Source organism: Bombus huntii, chromosome 17 (genome assembly GCF_024542735.1).
Source record: "Bombus huntii isolate Logan2020A chromosome 17, iyBomHunt1.1, whole genome shotgun sequence".
Taxonomy (NCBI): domain Eukaryota; kingdom Metazoa; phylum Arthropoda; class Insecta; order Hymenoptera; family Apidae; genus Bombus; species Bombus huntii.
This window is the reverse complement of record NC_066254.1, coordinates 4,626,910-4,651,125: the sequence shown is the minus strand read 5'-3', so window position 1 is coordinate 4,651,125 and position 24,216 is coordinate 4,626,910. Positions and strand designations below refer to the sequence as shown.

Below are 24,216 nucleotides of genomic sequence, written 5' to 3'. Positions count from 1 at the left end.
GTCAGATACAGTGTGTTATATACACGCATTTATAATTTGACGTATTTATAGTACTGTGGAACCTCCAGTATCCGAATTAATGAGACACGCCTAACTGTTGGTACGAGGGAATCTTCGAATAATAGAACCCACGTCTCTGTTTATGATTATTATTCATAAGACCAACGATAGAAGAACAATTAAGGAGATATCTCAAGATATATGATACGTACGAATATATAAAATATGAAATATATATGAATATATAAAAATGTACGAAGACCACGGAACAAAGACGGGATATGTCGTATTTCATGTTTTTCGTACAAGAAGTTGAGCAGTTTTAAAATCCAACATCTTATCGAGCAATCGCGTATCAAATACCGAAACTGCCTTCTCCGTCGTAGTCACGCCAGTAGTGTCTCGTTACGAAGCAATTGAAATTTCAGAAGGATTTATATAACACTCATAATATATTCGTAAAAATTGTCTGTGGCAAGTGTTTGAGTATTTTCATGAGTAACTGTATATCCAGACAGATACAATTGATGCTTATAGAAAATCCCATCTGGTCGTGTAACCGTTGCGTTTAGCTGGAAGCAGTGAACGTACGAAGACAGCGATAGTGGTAATATCGGCCAGCGATCGAAGTTTACAATTTTTCACAACAGCGTCATGTAGAATTGATCAGAAGCAATTAATCTAGTCATAGCTAGATCTATTAATCTAGCCATAACTAAAAGATCATCTGTATACGTCGCACAATGACGAGTCATAAAATTGCAGCTTCTGGAATAAAAATAGAAACGGATTATAATATTTTTATTCCTTTTTACAAGCAGATAATCTTCCTCAAATATAATCTGTCGCAAAAATATCCGGATGCTACAATGTTTCTAATAATTGGTTTATATCGTGAGTCGATATGAATATTTCATTCGCTTATCGATCTTTTAGAGTTAATAAAACGTTAAACGGCGAATAAGAAACGTGTAGCTTTGGCGTTACAAAAATATTCAAACGCCTTACAAAAATTATATCTGCCGGTCTCCTCGTGATGCCCCTTCGCACGAAGGTAAAATGGTAAAGTATAAGCTAAGACGCCACGTTATTGGTTTGCGTTGGCGCAAAACACAAAACACGCGCGACCGTCGAACAGAATACAACATGACGATGAATGGAAATAAAAATAGAAATTCTTCATATGCTCCCTTCATGTGTAAAGTCATTCGTTTTCTATGGTACATACGAGTATGATGTGCCCATAGCGGAGCCTCTCTACCGTTAAGGATTAAAGCTAGATTCACACCAGCGATCACGGTACGGTAAGATTACGCCAAGTCAAGCACCGGTCAAAATCACTTGCACGCAATCCAACGAGAGCATCCGCAGCAGGCGGTTCGATCGAGTCGAATGAAAATCTGTCGACCACGGCGCCGGATCAAGATCACCGTCGACAGTCGGAAAGGAGCACGGAGAACGAGCGTCTAATCGAATTTGTAGGAAATTGCAGCGAACTATATGATCTCAGTGGCAAAAAATATTACGACACATCTGACAAGATGAAACGGTGGATGGAAATAGAGAAGAATGACCTGAAAACCTCTACAGCCACGGAGCTATCGCAATTACTGCCATTTATCATTTCCACTCATCGCATTACTACCGCAAACGTATCTCATTCGCCATCTTATGCATCCTCGTAAAAGATTAACGCGAGTTTCGTTTGTTCCTCGTGCGAGCGAACGAATAAAGACGAGAGCGACTAGCGACGAGATTTGATTGCTTCTGATCGTTCAGTGTGAATGCCTCGGTCAAATCCTACATTTTGATTGATCGTGACCTATGACCGCACCTTTGGCCGCTAGTGTGAATCAGACTTAATGGTTGCGAATATAACGTCACGGAAAATTGTAAACGTTAAGTGACCGATTTTACGATCTGGCTGGGTCGCTTTTATCAAATGTACGTATAGATGGCGCATCTGACGCTTACATGTGAAATCCTAGTGTTACTAGCCGTTGCTCGCGAACCATGAAGATATCCTATTATCGTTCACGCGGCAACAGACGTGATCGTAGGATCGCTCGAACCTCCTTTATTTCACGTAGCTGCACGCCGTGACGTTAATTGTCCTGTGATTCGGGGCGAATTTCATCGGGCGCGTCCATGGGGGACGCTGTGAGGGGTTGGAAAAGCGGAAACAGAAAGAGAGAACGCCGCTCGCCGTCGGATGATGAATGGAGGAGTGATGGTGGTTTCGCGTGCAAAACCAAAATACGAGTGGAATGGGGAAGAAAAGTACGAGAGGAAGACAGCGCGGCTCGAACAGGGTGGAAGATTAGGGGTTGCCTGCGATTCGTGATTTATAAACGTCCTTTCCAAGAAGCCTCTTTCTCCTCGAGGCCTCCCCTCCGTCATTCCGCCAGCCCTCCGCCCATCATCTGGGCGCCCCCCCCCCTTTTCTTTTGTTTATAATCATCGACACCGACCGCCTAGCGGGGGCAATCGAACGGCGATCTCGGAAGTCGCCAACGCGATTTGTTTTTGTCGCTATACAGCCCGGAATCCTACATCGATCCTGTCACGTCCAGCCCTATGAAAGATGCGTGCTCTCGTCGGGTCGACCTTTCTTGGAAAGGAAATTTATGAGCCTCGCCCGTTAATTGTGCCCTCACGAAGGGACTTTCTTTTCACAGTCAAGCATTCAGCTCGGGAGAAAATTTGATACGCTTGGTCTCCATCGGATGTAGCCTCTTATGTAAGGTTACAGCGAGAATTTTGTACAGTGGTGTTGCAGAAGTTTCTATAGTTGTCAGATAGATAATTTGATGAAATTAATACTTGATAGAATGTCCTTTTTGCCTGATAACTTTGCTGGAGTATGTGTTATTAATATACGATGAAATATGAAGAATAATATTTCTTTTTACGCAAAAATAAAATTATAATCGTCTGTTCCTGATCTCAATAAATTTGTCCCTGAAGAGGTTAACAGTTCTCACGAAACTGCTTCTAAACACCTAGAAACCAGTTTCACAGAGAAGCAAACTTAAGAAGACAGCTGAATAGCATTTGCAATACTATGACAGCGTGATACACGTCGAAGCGAAATATTTGTGAATTCGTTTTCCTCGCGTCGTAATTTTGAAATCGAAAGCAACTGGAGGATGCTTCATCCAACGATTCGAACGAAGACGTTCATCTATCATTTGGATCAAGATCAGCAATCGTTTTTACGCTATAGAACCATCTCTGCCGTTCTTTCAGCGCAATCTCTGCCACTTGTAAAATGATCTGGACAGGAGGCTCGTTGCGAACGAGGATTAACGATCGATTTATAATAATTTGCATCAGTATCCTGATTAACGTCGGACTGGTGCAAGATCGCGTGAATGTTGCTATTTATAAAATTCGCACGTAAGTGTGATATACGTATCGTCGATCCGTTTTCTCGTAAATCATCCGTTGCACGATTCTTGTGCGAAACGTAGGAGGTATTATCATGTAATTAGATGCCCTTCATGCGGTAGGAACCCTATTTATATACATTTACAATATTCTGATACATATACTATAAGAGACCTAACCTTACTTATTCATTGAATAGAACTAATCAAAGTACATATTATTAAATAATTATTAGTATTTATATTATTTATAATATTATCAAATTAATGTTTCTTAATATTTAGAATGATTATCATCGTACAATTATTATTATGTTAAATGATACATTGTACTAAGTAGATTGCCAATACTTATATATTTATGGTTAATTTAAATGTGTAATCAATAATGTATATAATACACGTTATAAATGAAAATGTATAAAATATTCAAGATAATGTATTTGCTATGATATTTAGAGGATGAGATAGATTTCTACGTATAATGATAGCTTATGAAATTATTTGAACACTCACCACAGGAAACTTTTATGTGCATATTGTGTGTGTTATATACAACATTTTGAAACTTCATTATCACCCCAGTGGGACAGGACTGCTATGGTTATATGTGTTGGTACAATTTGCAGCTGATCTAAAAATGTATATAGAAACTACAAGATATTTGCTGCATACATATATTTAGTAAAAAAATATTATACAGCATGAATAAGCAGCCATCTTAATTGTAAGAGATTTGTGTATATATATATATATACATATATATACGAAAGTGTAAATTTTATGAAAACAGGCTTCAGTAAGAACGTATGGGTATTTATATAATTAAAAGTGAATAACATTATCTTGGACAACTATATTAATTAATTTATAAAAGAATATTAATATTTACGTTGGTCGATCCCAATGGCGGCAGAATTCCTTGAGACATCAAATAGTTATGGGCTCACAAATTTATAGGTAATCGGTTTTTAAGTATTCAAAGAACCTCGGAAACCCGGGCTATTATCAAGCTTGTAAACATCGTATTTTATGATCTATATGTCAAAACCAATTTAGAAATCTATAATGTATATCTTCGCACGGGTCCTCCCACAAGAATTCTCAAACGTAACGGACGTTCATCGATGAAAGTATCGATACTATCGATTGCTACCGAATATGGAGAATTACGATATTTCAAATGTATTTTTACTTTGATTTCTCTGAATACGTAAAATAAGACGAATTATTAGCATGTTCAACTACAACAAGATAATTTCAGCTTTGTCACATTTACAATTTTTTATCGGGTTTCAATCATGGTTTTATTAATACATTGTATATGTTAACGGTATAGTGTGTACCGTGTGTATAGTGTGTACAGTCGTGTGTGTGGATAGAGTAAAGTATAAATGTTGAATAATTAAGGAGATAGATAGGGTAAAAAAAGGGAATACAAGCTAGAAGTGGATGCAAAAAACAGCGAATATGATTGCGGAAAGGCGGAAAGATAGATTCTATACTAGGAAGCAGGAGGTAAGTAGAAAAAACATAAGGAAGAAAAGCGAGGTTAGGTTAGAAGGCAACTGTGCGTGGCGGGAAAAAGCTTATGAAGCAGGTAGTGACAGGATAATTAGCAAGTGCAGATATACGATTTAAACTCGAAAAATTCAAAAGTATTACACGGTAAAGAGAAACAAAATTGAGATTGCAGATTTCAAATTTGCATGATCACTAGATAATATATTTCTGGTTCTTCGGATCTCAATCGCGTTTCTATTAATACGTTGTTTAATAAAAGCCGTCAAATTTGCAGATAGGCGATCTCTTAGATTCGACAATGACATTCTTTAACAATCCATTTATGGTATTCGACTGGCAAAAGTACAAACTTTTAGAAAATTTTCATTGTGAATTTAGAGGTCTGTCTTGATGTTTAAGTTTGGTGGCTTTTATGATATAATAACGTGTTGAGAAAACATAATTGAAACCTAAAGAACCAGAAATATGTCATCTAATCACCATGAAGATTTAAAATTGAAAATTTGTACTTTGTATCTCTTTATCGTGTAATACTTCACAATGTTTACTTGAAAATGTTCAAGTTATCTTCTTTAACATGTTTTGTTATCCCATTTGAATATATTGTGTTTGTAAACTCTATTAAATTCATATTATGACTCTGAGAAGGGATTCCAAGAAGTTCCTAATATTCTTTTCATCATTATTATTTTTTCCTTCTATGTAAATACTATAATTTTGTGAAACTTGAACAAATGTACTTTGTACTTTGATAAAACCTAATCTTACTTCATCTAAGTTTGTATACAACTTTGAAATACTATTTCAATGTTTGATCATAAAAAATTCTCCAAATTAGGAGTAATGTAAGAAGAATAACAATTATACACAAGCTCTTAAAAGTATTTGGATACTTGCAGACACCTTTTATGAATACATTATGTGCATTATACAATACATCCTAAAATTTTATTAGCACTGTTATGAGATTTGACACAAACATTAAGACGCAAGTACTAAAACGGATATAAATTGAAAGATATTTAGTATTAGTATGCGTATTTCACAGAAATCATGAAAGTCAATTACCCATTATATTATACAAATTAACATTCACTTTCATATTTCAGATAGGTGCTGAACATTTTGTGTTGCTTGAGAGATATTCTTAAACGTTGTGCAAGAATTTTACACTCGCAAGGAGTTACATAAACGGCCATTTCTTAATATCTTCTTTCCAAAATGTTTTATATAAGGCGTACAATGCGAATGTTTTCTATGATAAATGTCCAAATATTTTCGTGAGTCAGTGTAGATAACGAGGTAGATTAAAGAACTATAAAGAGTGAAAATGACTGCATCCGGAATTGTAATATTAACGGAACTCGAGGGCTACTTCAGTTTCGTTTCCTCTTCGGTTGAAAACGAGCTGGTGGCCGCACACGAGAGGTCCTCGGTTGGGAATCGTAGGCGCCGACCTATTATCAGCCCCGTAAAAACGCCACTTTACGATTCCACCAGTCAAAACGAATTTCGAAATTGCATCCGACATCGGAGGTACTTGTCCATTCGGTCGTTTCGAAACGTACATCACGGAGTTTTATTGAAGCTCGCCGCATTTTCATAAGAATGTACACACCCGTGAACGACCATGAACTTCCTCGGGAGTATAAGCTTGTCCTTATACACTCTTCCACGTAATGGATCGCGTATAGGAGGCCGGCCAAATCTCCTCCAATTTATGGGTACGTTCCTTTCTTTTTTTCTTCTTCCACCCGGCTAATTTAGGATTCTATAATTTAGGAGGCATTTTGCGAGAAAGCTCGCGGCTGCCGATCGATTCCGAGGAAACGAGCGAACCGGTAGCATACCTTCCACGCGGATTATTCGCACGAATTCGCTCACGTCGTCGCGTTTACGTCTCGCGTTTTAGCGGGTAAACTGGTTATTATAATTGGACACGCTCGTTGTCGGTTTTGGAGAAAATTAAGCTGCTGTTTAACAGAATGCTGAGATTGGGTGGTAATATTCGTGGGAATTTGCATAGCGTTAGCCGAATAATTGTAATATTTGGATAATTGAAGACTACGTAGGGAAGACCAGCGTAAACGTCTTAGAACTCTTGTAATATCGAAAATTATACCAGTATGCATTTAACTCTTCACCTGTAGCGTAGTTAACTAACGGTAGAAGCGAGAACAACTGGCGCTGTACGACTCTCCCGTACGCATAAAAAGTTTCTTAGAGCGTTCCAATACTTTTTTAAGCCATTCTATAAACGACGCTGTACGTTTTGCGAAGTAACGTAAAACCGAACACGGCTCTCTTAAAGGAGGTAGATACATCAATATAAACCTCAGTGATTGCGAAGAAACAAGATGAATGGCAAACGATATATTCTTCATTCGTGACACCTTCTACAAGTAGTCGGACTTGTTGCGTACTAGGTGGTCTCGCGAGACAAGACCTCGCCGCGATTGTTGAAAGTGCCTCGAAAATGCGTTCATTGGCTAATTGAAATGGTTACCGACATGATATACGCCGCACGTGAATAATAACTCGTAACAAATCTAAGCGCGGTCGTTGCAAATTGGATATCGGACAGTTTCTGTCGTAGTATTTACCACTGCGAATGATTTATCAACGCACGTTTCATGATCGAAATTGAGAAAGCCAATTGCACGTATCCTTTATGTCCTAGAATGTTCTGTTAATATGCTGTTTGATTTATTACGCCAGAATATGCTTAAGAAGAAGAAAATTAACAAAGTGTTAGAGCAGTTTTTAACTTGAACGTTATTTAAGTAAAATATTTGACAAATAGTGGTTTAAGTAATATTTATTTCATCTGGCTGGATGTTATTTTTACAATGATTATGCGTTAGTTTCTTTGAATAAGCATTTGATTTTTTTTCGAATTATTTTATTATTAAAAAAAAATTTTTTTTTAATTAAAAATTATTTCATATATATTTACAATTTATAATTAAATGGAACGAAGAGAGGACTGCAGGCTGCTTGTTTTAGTTCTGTCAATCATGTTTTGTAATGAAAAAAAAGAAACTAATCGAAAGCAAACCTCACACTCGCATTAAAATAATTGCTGCCTATCAAGCAGCATGTTTCAGACGAGCAATTTACATAATTGTACGGAAAATCTGTCAAGTGTCGTTTGTTGAACGCCGAATCTGTCTTCCTTTGAATTTGTTTCCGTTAGGTTGCACCAATGCCTGTAATTTTTCTTATCTTTCTCTTAGTTTGTTCGAAGCCTGCAGCCAAACGCGATGCACTTCTATATACATATGTACGTAAATAAAAACACGAAGAAAATGTATCACGACGTTGAAGCTTTGCATGAAAAGTGGTTAGGCCGATGTGGAGCAGCTACTTTAATTTTTATGTCTCAGTTGTCTTTCAATTTTGCAAGAAAGAGAATGGCTTTAACGGTACGTACAAAACAAAGAGATAATATAAAAGAAGTATGAAATACGAGTATCACGAAATAATTATATGAAACCGCAATGAGAAACAAATTAAGTTTTCAATATCTCTATACATATCAAAATTATGATATACGCTATATTATCTATGACATTCTTACTAATAATTAGTATTATTATTAGTAGTGTTATTATAGTATTATATTATTTGTATATAATACGATAGTTTATTGCTCGGTTTACACATGTCTTTGGATACAGTATTATTTATTAGAAACTTTTTCTAACCTCTACAAGCCCGGTTGGCTGTCGTCGTGTAGTCAACTTAACCTAATCATCCTCCAGCTGTCGTAGGATACGTTTCGTTCGCATTAAAACAAAAGATGTCGCGCGTCTATTATTTCCTTGTAAAACGAAAGAATCTTTTGGGGCAACCAAATATTTATCGTATTTTTTTTAAATCGAAGAAGATATAAAATGCATTATTCGAGAGCATTTTTCGAGTTTTTTAAATATATACTTCCGATTAATTCTGATTATACCGGTAGCTTGAAACCAGAATCGGAGGAAGTTCAATGGCCACTGGAATTACTTATCTTTTTGCGAGGAGACGATGAAAAATTAGGCAAACAATTTGGCGAGCAGCGCACGAACATGGTCGGTTGGTCTTTCGTGCGCGTCCTTATTTCAGTGTGCGTGAATTTAATGAGCCATGCGTGAGGAATGCGTCCCTCGGTTCCGTTCCGAAGCGCTTGACGCGTGAAATAAATTCGCTTCCTTCTTTTTCCATTGACAAAAAAGTCCCCTTTCATTCGTGGTGCGTGTCACTCTCGCATAAGGCGATAAATAACCTCGCACAAATATAACACGGCATCTTTCCTTTTTCTTTCCTTCTTAAGAGTAATTTTACTAGACATTATCGTTTTAACGTTTCAGCGAATTACACACGTTTTCGGAATATTCTTAAGAAGCGTTTACATGACTGATATTGTTGCCAATATTTCAGATTCTCAACGTTATCGTCGATACAATGTCGAGTACTTTAAACATCGACGATAATATTGGCCATCTGAACCAGTTTCTTGAGATCTTACGTCGAAAAACATTGTCAGATCTTGGAACTATTTTTCACCAGATTGTAGGGGACTGTAGGACAACTTCAATGCGTATTACGTGATCTTCTACGTACGATTGGTACATCCAGCCACTTTGACAACGACAACTCGCTCAAACTTCTGCAAAAGAGTAGAATACGCCATTGCGCAATGAAATTCGATCAGGCGTTAAAATGAAGCTTACTGAAAACCTGGTATCGAGTTAATAAGAATATCACGTGATATGCTTCGTTGAATTTGTCCTAAAGTCTCCTAGAACCCCGACCTAGTCCCCTCTAAAGGAAAAAATAGAACAAACAAGATAAGTAACTTCGGTTTCGCTGTAAGAACAAAGTATTTCGGGAATATTCCGTCGTCATTCGTAGTAAGGTGGACATCGTCGCGAACAGCGGAGAAATAACGAGTCGCGTCAGCCGGCACACGCTGCATAAACACCGGCATAAACTCGATTTGCCGCGATAAGCGTTCGACTACTTTCGTGAGGCGGTATAACGTTAATTCGAATTCGTATAACTTGTTTAATCTAAACGAGGCTTGGTGCAGCGAGTTGATCGTTAAACGAGCGTGGCAGACGAAGAAGGAGGGGATGCCTGGTTGATATCGAAGCCAAGGAGGACGTAAATCCCCGCAGAAATGGGGAACGCGAGCATTTACGATTGTCCCGGTGTATGAGCGTCATGAACGGGGACGAGCACATAACGCGAATGGCATCTTGGAAACGACAGCAGCGGTGCGATCGGCGACGGAATAATGAATTAGAGGTACGGCCTTTTGATAGGGTAATTTCGAGGGTAGGCTGCTGACACGGGGTTGGCGAGCCGGCCATTCCCAGGGCTGTTACGTCTAGACGTATCCCGTGCCCGAGCCATTTCGACTTTCAGGTGTCCGTAATTATCCTCGGTACGGTTTGCGCCGCGGCGCACGTATCCACCCGCGCCGCTTAAAGCCACCTTTCAGCTTCACGCCCTATAATTTTCGAAATTCACCCCTGATTTACGGCCCTCTGCTCGAACCGTGGCGCGAACGACTCACCGTCCGATAGAACCACCTCCGTTCCGTGAATTTCAACCTCAAGTTTCCATTTACGAGATTCGCTCGCTCGCCGCGTCCTACGCCGCTTCCGCGCGGAGATACTCGTCGTAGGATAAACGCGAGGCACGAGCGAAGCCAAGTAGATTACGAGGCTCGCGGAAAGACGAGCATCGAGGACAGGAAAATTATGTCGCGATACAACAACAGCATCGTAAAGTCGTCTAATCTTGAGAAATATCGCGGTTGAAGCGATCGATGACTGTCTATAACCAAGGAAAACTCAACGACGCAGAATTTTTTTGATATCGAGGGGCCTTTCTTTCCTTTCCTTAAACTCGGCGCGCTCTGTTTCATTGGCCGCGAACCGTTAGTCGGGCAGTCGAACGTCGCGCTCGGTCACCTCAGAGCCTGTCGCTACCGGACGCGACCGGGAGCTACGTAGGGGTAGTCCGAGCACGCGTATGCTTCCGCTAAACTTTATTTTATGCCATGCGCGTATACACGTGGATATTAAAGATGATCCCGTCGTTTTATTTCGTCGTATTATTACGTATCGCAATGATATACTAATTATACAAAGTAATAGCGATAAAATCAATAAATATGTTCACATTTTGCTATCATCCAGCTATTCTGTTAGGTGACGTTTGGAACCAGTCGTCGCATCTAATCGTTCGCTTTTCGTGCTTTGAAAAATTGACCGCGTCACCTCTTCGTCCTTCGACCTTCGATTCAGGACGTCGACTCGTAGCGAGGGTAAGAGTTGTTTGGGCATAGGCGGATTTACGATGGAGGGTGAAGCCCTTTTCGCGTGTGTGGATGGCCAGTAGGCTATAACGCGGAGAGTGACCATCGTTCGGGCGTGGATGGGTATTGCAAGGTTGAAGAGAAACGTTTGGTAAACGTAGGTGGGGTTGGACGAGTACTCCAATACGTTATCCTCGGCTTCTCTGCTTTCGACGGCGCGTTCCTTCGACGTATTGCCTGCTATCGTTCAATTTGGAGCGACATACGCATTCTCTATCCTTGTCGCAAATATTTGACGAGCAAGTAAATTCTATTTATCCAAAAAGGAGCTTCCCTTTTCGAAAGTTTTAACTCGATTGGTAACGTGACGGACATAAATGAACAAACGTTGCTAAAACGATACCTAAATGTTCCCAGGATTACGTTTCTTCCGTGTGAACAGAATGTTGTTGGAAAGTTGTCTCGGACGACGAAAAATTACTCGCAGTTGCTTCAGCGGGAGCAGAACTTTAGAGCTGCCCTTTTCGTTCGAACGTATCATCGACGTCTCATGAGCCGTTTAATTGCAGGGCTCTCGGTCGTACCGGGGATGGCTACACGTGGACGAGGGAGGCCTGCACCAGCGCGAAAAGCTCCGGCCTTTTGGAGAGGAAGCAGGCAAGGGCGTGCAGAGCGACGCCGGACGTTATGGCCAGCCTGGTGCAAGCGGCCAGGGATACATCGACGGTATGCCAGCAAGCATTTCGACATCGTAGGTGGAATTGCAGCAGCATCGAGCGTGCGCCGGATTATACGCCTGAATTGCTTACCGGTACGTTCTATGTCGGGTGTTCGACACCTTTTGTTTAACACCGCGGAGGCCAGTCACGAAGCTGCCCTCCCGGCTCATCTAAGATTCTATTTCGTCAGACATTGACGCGAAAAGAGATATCGAGTCGTAGATGCTCGCTGAAATATGAAACGCGGTTGGAACAGAGCGTCGAGAAAATTGGGACGAATTGTTGGAAGAGAGAGGACGATGGTGTTGTCGAGGATGCATTTCTCAGGTGGCTGAACAGTCGGCTAAGCTTAATTCTTCTCCTTCGATTTTTGAGATAAGAAGAAACTTTCGATTTCGAACGAGCCATTGGTCATGGTGATCGAAGGAGTTTTGGAGGCTATCTTCGTCTTCTTTCAACGGAACCGTGTACTTCTCAACACAGACGATCGTGTAGCCCTTTTGAAGAAGATCGTGACTATGGTGGTCTAAGATCGCTCAAGATCACGAACGTAATAACGAGCGAAAAACCAGAATTCGCGATGTACATGCTCGCGAAGCACGATACTCTCTTACGTGTTTGCTTAACGTTTACTTTCTCATAAATTTCACTTCATCTTAGAAAACGTAGAAAAATTTCTAGATGCGATAAATAAATACTGTATGGAATTTTAAGGTATAGAACTTTTCTACGTTTTAGATCAAACAAGATAAAGTTACGTAACATGGCACGATATGGCAAACAACGTGTCTCTTTATCTCCGTGGAAATATCCATGTCCTGTAACTTATTGGGTTCCAGGAATTTAATTGAAAATCCTTCGATTACGTATATGGGTATATATATATATCTGATTGACTGTAATATTTAGCATACTAAATTCTGTCAAAGGCGTAGGTAAATCACGACGACGATTCGATACGGTTCGGGGCGATACATCGAGCTGTCGTAATGTATTTGTTTCGTTAATGCATGAACTGGCTGATCAGAGAAAGTGAACAACATTCGCGAGTTGACACGAACATGTCGCCAACGTTAAATCCTTCTCTTTCACTTGGAAGTTATTCGTATTATCGTTCTTGGAAATCGCTTCCTAGATATGAACTTACACGAATATGAAAGTGGAGCCGCGCAAAGTCGTCCATTCCTGCGAAAGATCCTTATTCTATAATCCCTATTTGCCTTTCATACTGTCGTGTTAGTTTCCTAGAAAAGCGACGAAACGAAGAAAGGTAAACTTTTCAGGGAATTAATTCGAACTAAAAAGTCTAGAGTAGAAAAGCGTCAATTACTCGACTTGCGCAGCTTCGAGAAAAATTCCTCTCTCGTTCAACGAAGCTGACGCAGTTAGAGCTAGAAGCCACTTCTTCTAATCAGCCTTCGAGTAATCGTTTGCCTCGAGCAAAGACGCTCGTACAATTTAAGAAACTTCTTAAGCACGCTGCAATTCGGATTAGAAAAGTTCAGGCTCCACTGAGCGATCGATGTGTCTAAACGGAAGAGGAGAATAAATTAGGATTAGATGCCCTCGAACAAGACGTTCGATTCTTTGTGCTCTTCTGCGAAAGCTGTCTTGAGGGCCCTGGTAGAACGAAAAATTATTGCTAGAAACGTCAAACGAGCCTGAAAACGAGGATCGTATATCCCGCGAAGCGTATCAGGTTAAATAGGAAGGCCTCGAAGAAGCGGCTCAATTAGTGGTCATTATCAAAGCTGCTGCTTCCTTCCTTTCTGGCGGCGGTTGCCAGCGAATGTCGGATTAACTGTTGGCCGTTTGACGATAATTATATATTGTAAATAAAAGTGTTCCCCTCGGGGCAAGAGAAGCGATCCTTCGTTAATGAGAAAACCGAGAAGCTTCGGCCCGTGAGGTTCGCAGTGGCGATGAAAAACACACGGTTGCTCGATACGTATCGGAGGAGCGCGGAAAAGCCGCCCTTTCGCTGCCGCTATGCTAATCAGCTTTCCTTCAATTATTTCAAACCGGCTGGAGGAGAGACCGTGAATGGCGACCTCTAAAGGCACCACGGACCGTGCCATTACCGATTTTATTCGGGGCCGTTCGAGAGACTCGACTTCTTGCCACGTTAATTGCCCGCCTCGGAGATTTCTTATTAGAAAATCGCAGCGTCGTCGCTTCGACCTTCGACCCAATTCATCGGAAGACCTTTGCTCTTAGCAGCAGCCTCGGCAAAGCTTCTTATGTAACGAAAATAGAATTAAACGCGAGCTTGTTAAGCAAATTTGCCAATGGACAATCCGAACAATGCCCGTTGCAAGAGAGAACGTTCGGCTTGCTACGTTTTCATTCAGCTTTCTTCTTCTTTCGTTCCTTTTTTCTTTGTAAGTCCGGATTTATCGGGAGTTTATAACGAATTTCACCAGCTCGAACAGGCTTGGGCAAGGTTTCGTTTGCGACGAGGATGGAAGCAACGAATCAGGATACCGAGTCGTTTTAATTAATTGATTATGCTTATTCGAAAGGTACACTGTCGTAAGTATTGGGTTACGCTTAACGAAAAATCGTATCAAACCTTGCTCCATTTCAGATCATCTTACAATGAGATGGCAGAGTAACTAGAAAATTAAATCGGATAGAGTCAAAGCTAAAGGGCCTGTAGAATTCTCCGCGGAAGAAAAGAGGAGAGAATTCTTAACATATTTTGCAATCTGCCGTAACAGGAACCAGAGAACAAGCATTCGTGTACGCTATGTCGGCTGCAGCTGCTGTTTGGAGGCTAGCGAGAGGATGCGCCCTGGGCAGTCTAGCGGCGTGTTCCTGCGCCACTCCACCACGAAGAGAGCCACCGTCACCGTCCGCCTTGATTTCACCTTCGTCCTTCACCGCCACGTCGCTCTCGTTCGGCACGCTTTCTGCCAAGAACTCGTTCAAATGGGGTGGCTGCGGCGACGACGTTAGATCCGCGTCCAGGATGGCCAAGAGATTTCTCCAAGGCGCCACTCCTCCTGGCACAGGTGCAACCGCGAAGTTTATGCACGCTGTTAACATGCACAACAACCGGGCGGGTCGAAGGGTAATTGAAATAATCGTATTAATTTAAAGCGACGAACAAGAGGAAGACGGAGGATTTCCATTCGTTTCGCATCCACGCTGATAATCATTTCGCCATTATACGTTTCGTTTGTGTAGCTTTTTCGGCTTTAGGAATACGTAAATTCATATATTTCAGAGCATAATTAGAAACGTAGAAACTGTACTCTGGATAAAAAATGTGAGAAACGAGAACAGATCGAAAACGAAAGGAAAAACTGATACACGGCAAACTAAATTACCGTATTAACGCGTTAATAAGCTGCTCTCTTTAAATGAACTCCGAGCCTCACTGAGGAATTTCAATTATTCGTTCGTACGCTTCAAATAAAATATAAGAAATACACAAGTCAACAGAATTCACATGTGATCTCTGTGTATTTAATCGTTACAAGGCAGTGGAACAATCCTTGACCCTGGAATGCAAATGTCACGGAGTTTCCGGGTCGTGCAGCGTGCGTACCTGTTGGAGAGGTCTTGGTTCTTCGGGGCCAGCAGCCGCAGGAAGTCGATTGCTTCGGAGATACGCAACTGCGGCGGAAGTTCGGCCGAGGTCAGGAGGCAGGCTACCGCCTCTATATCATCACGATAATCTGTTGTACACCACGAAAAGCCCGGACTATTGTCTTCCTGACAAGAAGAGGGGGAGTCTTGGAACTGTCGGCAGGTAAATCACGCTTCTCTTTCTTTATTTGTTTCGCTAATATCGTAGAACCGGTTTCGTGCTATATAGTGGTTTGCAGGCGATTGTTTCGCCCATATGACAGACGCTTCGCTGTCGCGTTTTCTTCTCACGCCACGGGCGATTCTGACCGAACTGTGATCTCAAGGTGGAAAATCTCTGATAGAATAAACGAAGAAGTCAAATGATCTGAAACGAACAGGAGTTGAATAACGCAGCTGGAGCAGGATCAAGCGTGTCTTCGTCACGTCGTAATATCGTACAGTAGTACGAGAAATTCAAAATTCTAGTTGATAAAGGTTACGGATTAATTATACAATCGTAGATTACTGTAATCCAAACTATAATCATGGTGCCTAAATAATAAAAATTTGTGTATTATCGTATTCTCGATATTTCTGCATATGCCTCCGCGCATATTTTATTCGAAGATTGTGGATGTTTATGAGCTTACTGGAAATCTAAATATGCATAAAGACATAGGATGCACACAATGTTCAGAGATATCTAATGTATTCGAAGTAAAATATTTATTATGCTAGTTAGTAGCTGATACAGATCACGTAGACTCCATTTTCATAGTTAGCTTCCTAGAAGTATGAAATTGCATAAATATCCAAGGTCTATGGATTTGCATATTTTGCTATATTTTCAAAGCAGAAACACCAACGGTTTAATAACAAATCGATAAATTGATGTACAGTAGATGGAGCGATAAAGAATATACGGAATATCTGAAACGTTCTATGCGATACACATGAGTGCACTTTGCAGGCTAATCTTCTCAAATCCTTCCTTTCACGTCTAACTTTCCACCAACATTTCACGAACATGGACATTTTGTACGAGTAACTCAATCCTTACAAAACTAGAAGAAAGATAGTTGAATGCAATTCTAGAAGTTACAGTGCACAGCAACTCCTTTCTAAGTAAAGATACAGAACGTTTGTGTCGCAACGCTGCATCACGATTTTGTACTTTCTTTCCTTCCAACGTTGGCCATTATAGGCTAAATTTTCAATTTTATCTTCCATTATCGTTATTATTACTAGTAATTAACGCATGGTTCCAAACGAGCTCCTTACAAAATCCTTCTCGATTGCCTGTTGTTTCTGTTTGTCTAAGTTCCCTTTGTCTTTTTCGTCTAAGTTCCCTGTGTATTGGGTATTTTTATTTTTGGTACTGATTCTGGTTTTATCTTGTCACATGTTTGCCCTTCTTCGTTTATATATCGTGCTTTTTAGTCTGTTGACTTTCCTTGTCTTTGTATTTGATTTTGTACGAGGAATTCGCTGTTCTCCTTATGCCTTCCTTTATCCTGGCTGTCCTTTGTCATTTCTGGTATCGTGCAGTATTTTATTTTCTGTATTATTTAGGCGAAAGAAATATGAGAAAGAGACATTATATGTCTGCCTTAAATTCTTTTCAGTAAGGTACGAGTTAGACACGAGTAAGTTAAAATGCGTTGATCGATATATCCAGAAATTTTTTACTTTCAACGGATTTAAGGATATTTTATCATTTGCGAGCCTGACACAGGATCATATTTTATTATAAGTGGTTCGCTTTCCTTTCACGTAGAAAGAAGTACACAAACATCTAGTTAGCACGCTTCACGCTTACTGCCAATTCGGAGAAATCTCATGTATCTAGTTTTCTAAGCTTCCAAATGGATTATACTCGTAAATTATTATTGAGAAATGTATCCGCTTCTTTCGTAGCATTGCCTATAGATTGGCACAAATCCAATTGAACTGTCGCTTAAATTACGCCTGTCGTCGATAGCGATTGTGATCGATCGAATTCCTAGTAGCCGAAATACTTTGTGAATAGTAATAAATAGTAGGCATCCAGATCCTTCGTGAATATTGCATTACATAATGTACCAAGTTTCCCTGTAGCCAACTCGTAAGAATATATCGATACATTTGTACATTTACATAAGTAGAATGTATCTAGAAAAATAGCCGATTAATGCAAAATATAATCAGAATTTACGACGCAGAGGTAGATTCGTTTTAATACTATGTGAGAAATATTGTATAAACATTTCCTTTAATACGCTCTCCTTATCTGAGTGAACTTTTTAGCTTCAAGTCGTCTTACGTTAGCCTGTACACTTTGTACGTACGGCTCGCGTTCTGAAATATAAGAATATTGCTCAAAATACAAATCTTAACTTGCGTTCGTTCGATCGCCGATACGCGTTTGCTAATTCCCATTTCTTCGGCAAATAAACGCAATCGTTAAGTACGCGCGTGGAAAAAGAAGAGGGAAAATGGAAAAAGATAAGTTGTGTATCTTTATCCGCAAGAGGTGGCGTAAGGAGGCCAGGAAGTAGCTTTGCTTTGAAAATGACTTTGCATTTTGATATAGGATCGCGACCACCTTGCCATTGATTTCCTTATCCTTTCAACGCAGTCAGGTGTTATCTCGTTACATTTGTCAGCGACTTTATTCAGTTCGTTAGTAAGGTACATGTACGACGTACAACAAGTATCTTGTAGATAGCCGAGTGGAATTCATTACGGTAGTTCCATTTGTCAGAAGCTCGTATTAAGAGGCAAAATCGAAATACAAATATGCTTACATATGTAACGATATTTTTCGCTTCTAAAATAGATTCGTGTGGGATATTAATCTTACACGTACGGGGTGTGCCAGAGTTTTCCATTCGAGCGTATTGTAGTAGCGTATTGTAGTACAGTATTGTAACAGCGACGCACTCGTATAGATGTACGGGCCTGATGGAAGTATCCGATGAACAGAAATAATAAATATTTTGCCAAGAAGTCGAAGGGAGATATACGAAATAACCGTCGAGAAAGCGTAAAAGTAAATTGACGCTTGTGTTCGTTCGATTTCACAGTACGTAAATATTGATTGCCTTTACGAACACGGGATTTTTACATCACAGGACTTTACGTTCACATCTGTAGGAAACGTTATGTTTCTTATATTGGGAATTTCTTGCTCGTTCCCTACAGCCTCGGGGAATGTACGCTACTAATTTTTTGCGTTAATTGTTCGCGCGTATCAATGTTTGCCGGGTAAATTTTGTTCTCGGTCAAATCTTGAAGGCTAATGGTCGTGCAGTTTTCAAGAAAATAATAGAATTACGAAGAATGTTAATTTTCATTTGATGCATTTGACGTAGAAAGATACAATTACGCATATATTGTACAATATCGTAACACAGACGTCCTTTCGTGTTACGTGCAATTGTAGATAGGCAAAGTGCGCCTATAAATATATATAAGAAATAAAATTCTTTACAAACGTAACCGCGAACGTGTTTCCAAAGTTGAAATAGCGCTACAAAATTATCTACGTGTGTAAAAAAATGTGCGTAAAAAATATTAAAGCGACCCAAAGTAAAAAATATTCTAACACCGTTTAGCAGAAAAAGCTTGAGATATCTTGTATCTAACAAAATCTCCATTTGCCGATGAGATAAACTACTGTACTTTTTGTCGATGCTTTGAGCTCCTAAAATATGCTGTCAGTGGAACAGCAAAAAGATCAATCTACAAACTACATTATTCATACCGTTCGTATTACAGAAGAATGTATTATCAATAGAAAATTCAATGCTACTACGTTGCAGCGTTACCTATAATCGTTGTACACGGTTGTCTCAGTTAAACGAAATCGCCTAAGATATCTGCCTCGTTTACGATCGTATAAGCAAGCTTCTCAGGACAAAGTTGGACTACTTACGAGGAAACAATCTTCTCTCAATTTTCTTTTTCTTGAGAAGGCTACAAGGTTATCGGTATTCTTTTAAATAGAACTCTGCATATCTGTTTATACCGGTCGACGTGATCTTTTATTCGATGTATTCTTCCTAAACTATGGGATCCGGTCCCGCGTAAGAGTTGGTGGAAATTTGTGCAACCGCCGTAACACCAGTGAGACGAAAGGTATCAGAGGTTTAGGTGATCCCGTTTAGCCGAGACACCCTGTGCATGTGCTGGGTATTATATAACAAATTTATACAAATATCGTCGCTGTTTATCTCTCGATTCTACCGGCGGCCAATGCACGTGTCGGCTAATTTAAAGGAAAAATCGAGCAACCCTCGCGAGAAGATTTACATCGATAAACGTCATCTAGAATGGATATCAATGACACGTAACGTAGGCTAATTTATTTCATCGCTAAATCCGGTGACATACGCGTGCACGGTGCACGACCGCTTACATAATCCGCTGAAAGCAATGCATTTGAAGTATCTACCGTGGTGAACGAGTATCGTCTCGTGCAACAGCCATACGCTAGGGTTGCAGGCTAGAGGCAAGAATAAAGAAGAAGGTGTCGGAACGCTGGTAAAACTTCTCCAACGGAGATTAGCGTTCGTTTATCTCGTAGAATTCTCGTTAGAGGGGAAAGGTTTCCCGTTGAAAAGGATCCGAAGCGATTAATTCTCTCGTTGATCGTCTTATTAATTTTCTCGTCGCCAATTCTCTGCGAAATGTAAGCCTTTCTGAATAATTGGCGAATATAAGTAATTGACTTTTTCTTTTTTCGACTGGTCGTAATATTTCCAACCGTCACGAATAACACCCTGGCGGCTAAAGACAGTTACGACATTTAAGGGAGAACGTTTTCGACGTACCGCCATGTATATATGCCTATGCGATGATTTAATTAGAATTTCATTAAATATTTTCAAAGACACTGAACGTATAGAAACGAATGCTTCGGCGTTGATCAACCGATTAGCTGTTACTACGAACGAGATCACGTAACATGGAATACTGTTAATGATCTTTTTCATTTTCAAGGAACGTAATGGGTAACGAATCCTTTTTACGGAGAAAATGCTTTACGGGGAAGAAAAGAATGGAAATTCAGCGATAATCAAGCGTATCAAGAATCGTAAAATTACGTTACGACATCCAGTCAACGACGCTTCGTTGCATCTTCGTTTATCTATTTGCGTGGACACAGAAGAATGGTACGCGTGTCGTAAAAATGAACGAGCTGCTCGTAAACATTTTCTTTATTACTATTGTCCTTGCGTTTGGCTTTCGCCCGTTGTAAGCTTCGGTAATAAGTGGGTTGCGAGTAAAAGTAAGAAACTATTTAATAACGTCGCAAAAATGTACAAGCAACATTGCATCTCTGTTTCATACGGCGTTGATGTATACTGTACCTCTACTGTACACTCTGTACGAAGTAGCGCGTTCTGTTCGCCTCCCTAATTTGCCTACTGTTTTTATTTACGTTCCATTCACGGGCAGTTCCTCGGCAAGCGTTCGACCCATTCTGCTTTCTTTCTGTGACGTGTTTGACGTAATTCTTCATTCGTACATCGTGGTACTTTGTTTACTCTGTTCACGCGACGATAGCAAGTTTGTAAACAGACTTCGAAGGTGGCCATTTCGAACACCTGCTACAAAGATAAGAACTTATGGGTTAATAATAGTAGTAATATTTATATACAAACTTACGGTACAAATACATCGTGTTTTAGGTTTATACAGGGGATAAACTGTTTCGTTAAAGCTGTAGTCTCTTGTTGTTACCTACTTCGCCGGATTAGCCTCGTTCGGTTTGCTTCTATTGCGTTGCCTGGCTTATTTTCCTGTTCATTCTTTCACGCAGAAAGATCTTAATCCCACGCACGATTTTATACGCGTGTATGTATCCTTTATTGGCTTTTCTTCTCGAAAAGAAAAGATACTTGTAATATTCGTACTTTGTCGAGAATTGACCACGGTATGTTTCAATGTCTCCGCTTTGTTCCAGTTGCACAGTTTGCAACTTGCATTGTCGTTAATAAAATATGTAACACCCTCGACGTTTACTCGATGGTCTTACTCGTGCCAGGGTTGTTCCGTAGGTAAGAGCTATATTTAAACCTATACAGTTTGCTTGCTCTCTTCTCTGTGCAAGTTCTTAACGCGTTTATGCGAGCAGTCGCAGATTACTGGAACGCGAAAATGGCTGTAACTTGGAAAGAAGGTCAGGCAGGACACGCGTTCTCACGACGCGGATTCCACGCGTTACGATACACCCTGTATATCTATCCGATGCATAATGCAGATATCAGACGAGTGATATTTCAGAAGAGTTTACGGTGCGCGATTCGTGGCGATCGCGGCATTTATTTCTGTCTCCGAGCTAGTCAACTAATCGTTACCTGGCGCTAATAAAATACTTCCATCCTGTACGTCGACTCGATCCTTCGGCTTGTTCGCTTTTGTGCAACAGCCACACACAACGAATTTCTCGGCTCGATCTCGGTTATCTTCGGCATAGCCGGATCACCGACCGCGGGGTATCGGTGATCGGATACTCGCTTATTTATACGACTGTATCGGTAATTACCTATGAGGAAAGACCCTGCAGATAGGGCGGAACTTGATTTTTCCGGCCGATGGAAAAACCTGTTCTCCAAACCGAATAAATCCTCTGTTTTACGATATTTCGATGATTCTACGGCCCCTCTGCTATCGACGCGGAATCTTTCTTCGCTTACGGTTAAATGCCGAAGCCGCGTGCTCGTTGAACCGACAACGAGGAACCTTCTGTTGTCAGGTGTTGTCCGATTCGAACCATAATCGACGAGTATCAATTTGCGCAAGGTGGGCGACATGCAGCCGACCGATTCTCGTCGTCGGCGATCGCGAATCAAAATCTAGCGAAACCCTAGACGAGAAAATGTCGTTCCTTTTCCTCCGCTTGCTTTTCCACGTGCAATCACCAGCCGACCGCTTGTACCGGGATTTCGCAGACACGCTGTATATTACAGAAAGCCGAATAGAAGGAAAACGAGCGACATAGCGCTCGAACTGCCGTGAAACTGTTTCCTCGGGGTAGTGCACAGCTTTCGTAGCCAAATGTTTAACGATATTTACGCCGACAAAAAAGATCCATCGAAAGGTGATTCTTAACAAGAAGTATCGCGAGGATTCTGGCCGCCTCGAAGGTTTGCTCGGGCAACGATCGCTGCTGGCGCAAGCTGGCACGAGATAAAGCGAGAAAGAAAGAATAAAGCGAGCTTTCGTCGGTGATTGCATTCGCTACGGATTTTCCGGCAGCACGCGAAAGCAGCGTCTTCGTCGTTCTGAATTATTCACGGCTCGATGTTCGTGAATTAAAATCACCCACGGCATCCCGGGAACGGCGACTGGTTTTCGGCAGAAGATACAGCGACAACGCGGTCATCCCTTCTGGCTCCGATGCTTTGTTCCCTTCAGCCCGCCCTGTAAATCACCCATCGAATCAGCGGCTGTACCTTCTGCTCGTGACGTCGGTTGTTATCTCAGTGGTTAGCTGAGTGAATTTTGGAACGAATTGTTCATTTACCGAAAGACGTCGCTGCTTTTCCTGCTCCGTGGTCAGATGCCTTCGACGAAATCTCTGCTCTTTGCTGTTTGACGATGCGACGTCGAGTCGCTGCCTCTCTATCGACTTATCCTTCGTCAAACTGTTTCACGCGTCCTGCAAACCGATAGTCGGCGACCTATTTGCTAGAAAATGTTCCCCCGAGGAAGAATGCTCCGGTGAAGCTAGTAACCTTGAAGTTGAAATTTACCACTTCGATTACCACGTCGATCGTCGATGAGACGACTTGTTCCCTTTTATTAAGCGCCACTTGTGCTACAAGTTACTCTTTCGAAGTTCCACTTCCACCAAGAGTAGCTCTGTTCGTAGCACAAAAGCTTAGAGAATGGTCGGTACTATACTACTCTCACCTACGCGTAGTTCTGCCGTAGAAAACGCGTTAATTTCTTTTTATTTCTCCCTATGTACGATTAGGGGGAAAGAAAAAAAAGAAAAGAATGGAACGGTTGAGCCAAACTGGTGAGCAATTCGTAAGCTAATCGGATGCTAGTTCTGGACATGTTAATATTTCATCTGTGCCGGTTAATATATGTATAGTACCTGGTTTCTTTGGGCATCACTGACTGGCCTGCCGGTTACAGCTTACAACCGGTAATTATAACCCTCCGTATAATTATACAAAGTAGGCGTGGTGAATGTTTATTACGGGACGCCTTCGACCATTTCACCGTATACTTTTCGAAATCGTTTTTTCTTAACACTACGCCTGTGTAAAAACACGTGGGCCGCAACAACATGCCAGGTGACTTGGCAGACTTTTTCCCTTTTTAATGTGTCGCAGGCTGCGCATCTTTATGGAAGCGCGATCGACGATCGGGCAATCAACCGGTAATATTGAGACGTTAACGATTTCGTTTAAAGCCGTCGAAGAATTTATACGGTCTTACTTACGTATTCTATTCAATGATATCCTACGTATTTTTATTTCCTTTCCTAGCAAACGGCATTCGACAATTTGCTCGTAATTTAATTGGCATATGTATACGCGTGCAATGATATTTGTCGCGACATTAAAATACCAACTTTATATCCGATGTCGTGACATTAGAGCGCGTTTAATCGACTGGCAACAAATGATATGATAAACGTAATAACCTATTAAAACAAACGCGTGAGAATTACAAGCTACTAAATATATAAATA

General features: G+C 40.7%; 1 protein-coding gene and 2 long non-coding RNA genes across 6 annotated transcripts in view; 1 reads left to right on the top strand and 2 right to left on the bottom strand.

Annotated features, from left to right (window-relative positions):
* Positions 1–24,216, top strand: part of LOC126875236 (protein Wnt-11b-2-like) — a 33,506-nt gene that overhangs the window by 7,606 nt on the left and 1,684 nt on the right. Inside the window, exons 1-4 of one of the 4 annotated variants that reach the window (XM_050638057.1) lie at positions 4,192–4,907; positions 11,796–12,037; positions 14,666–15,018; positions 15,431–15,702. In XM_050638057.1, coding sequence (XP_050494014.1) covers positions 11,914–12,037; positions 14,666–15,018; positions 15,431–15,702 — 749 coding nt within the window. In that variant the 5' untranslated portion in view covers positions 4,192–4,907; positions 11,796–11,913. Of the gene's footprint in view, positions 1–4,191; positions 4,908–8,196; positions 8,339–8,544; positions 10,209–11,795; positions 12,038–14,665; positions 15,019–15,430; positions 15,703–24,216 lie in introns of those variants that run through there. The other 3 variants (XM_050638059.1, XM_050638058.1, XM_050638056.1) reach the window with 3 other exon arrangements.
* On the bottom strand, positions 6,049–7,722 carry LOC126875241 (uncharacterized). The gene is made up of 2 exons (XR_007693294.1): positions 7,093–7,722; positions 6,049–7,049 (listed from the first exon to the last, which is right to left on the bottom strand). It is a non-coding gene; the product is annotated as an uncharacterized LOC126875241 (long non-coding RNA).
* LOC126875239 (uncharacterized) lies at positions 20,789–23,663 on the bottom strand. The gene is made up of 2 exons (XR_007693292.1): positions 23,035–23,663; positions 20,789–22,931 (listed from the first exon to the last, which is right to left on the bottom strand). It is a non-coding gene; the product is annotated as an uncharacterized LOC126875239 (long non-coding RNA).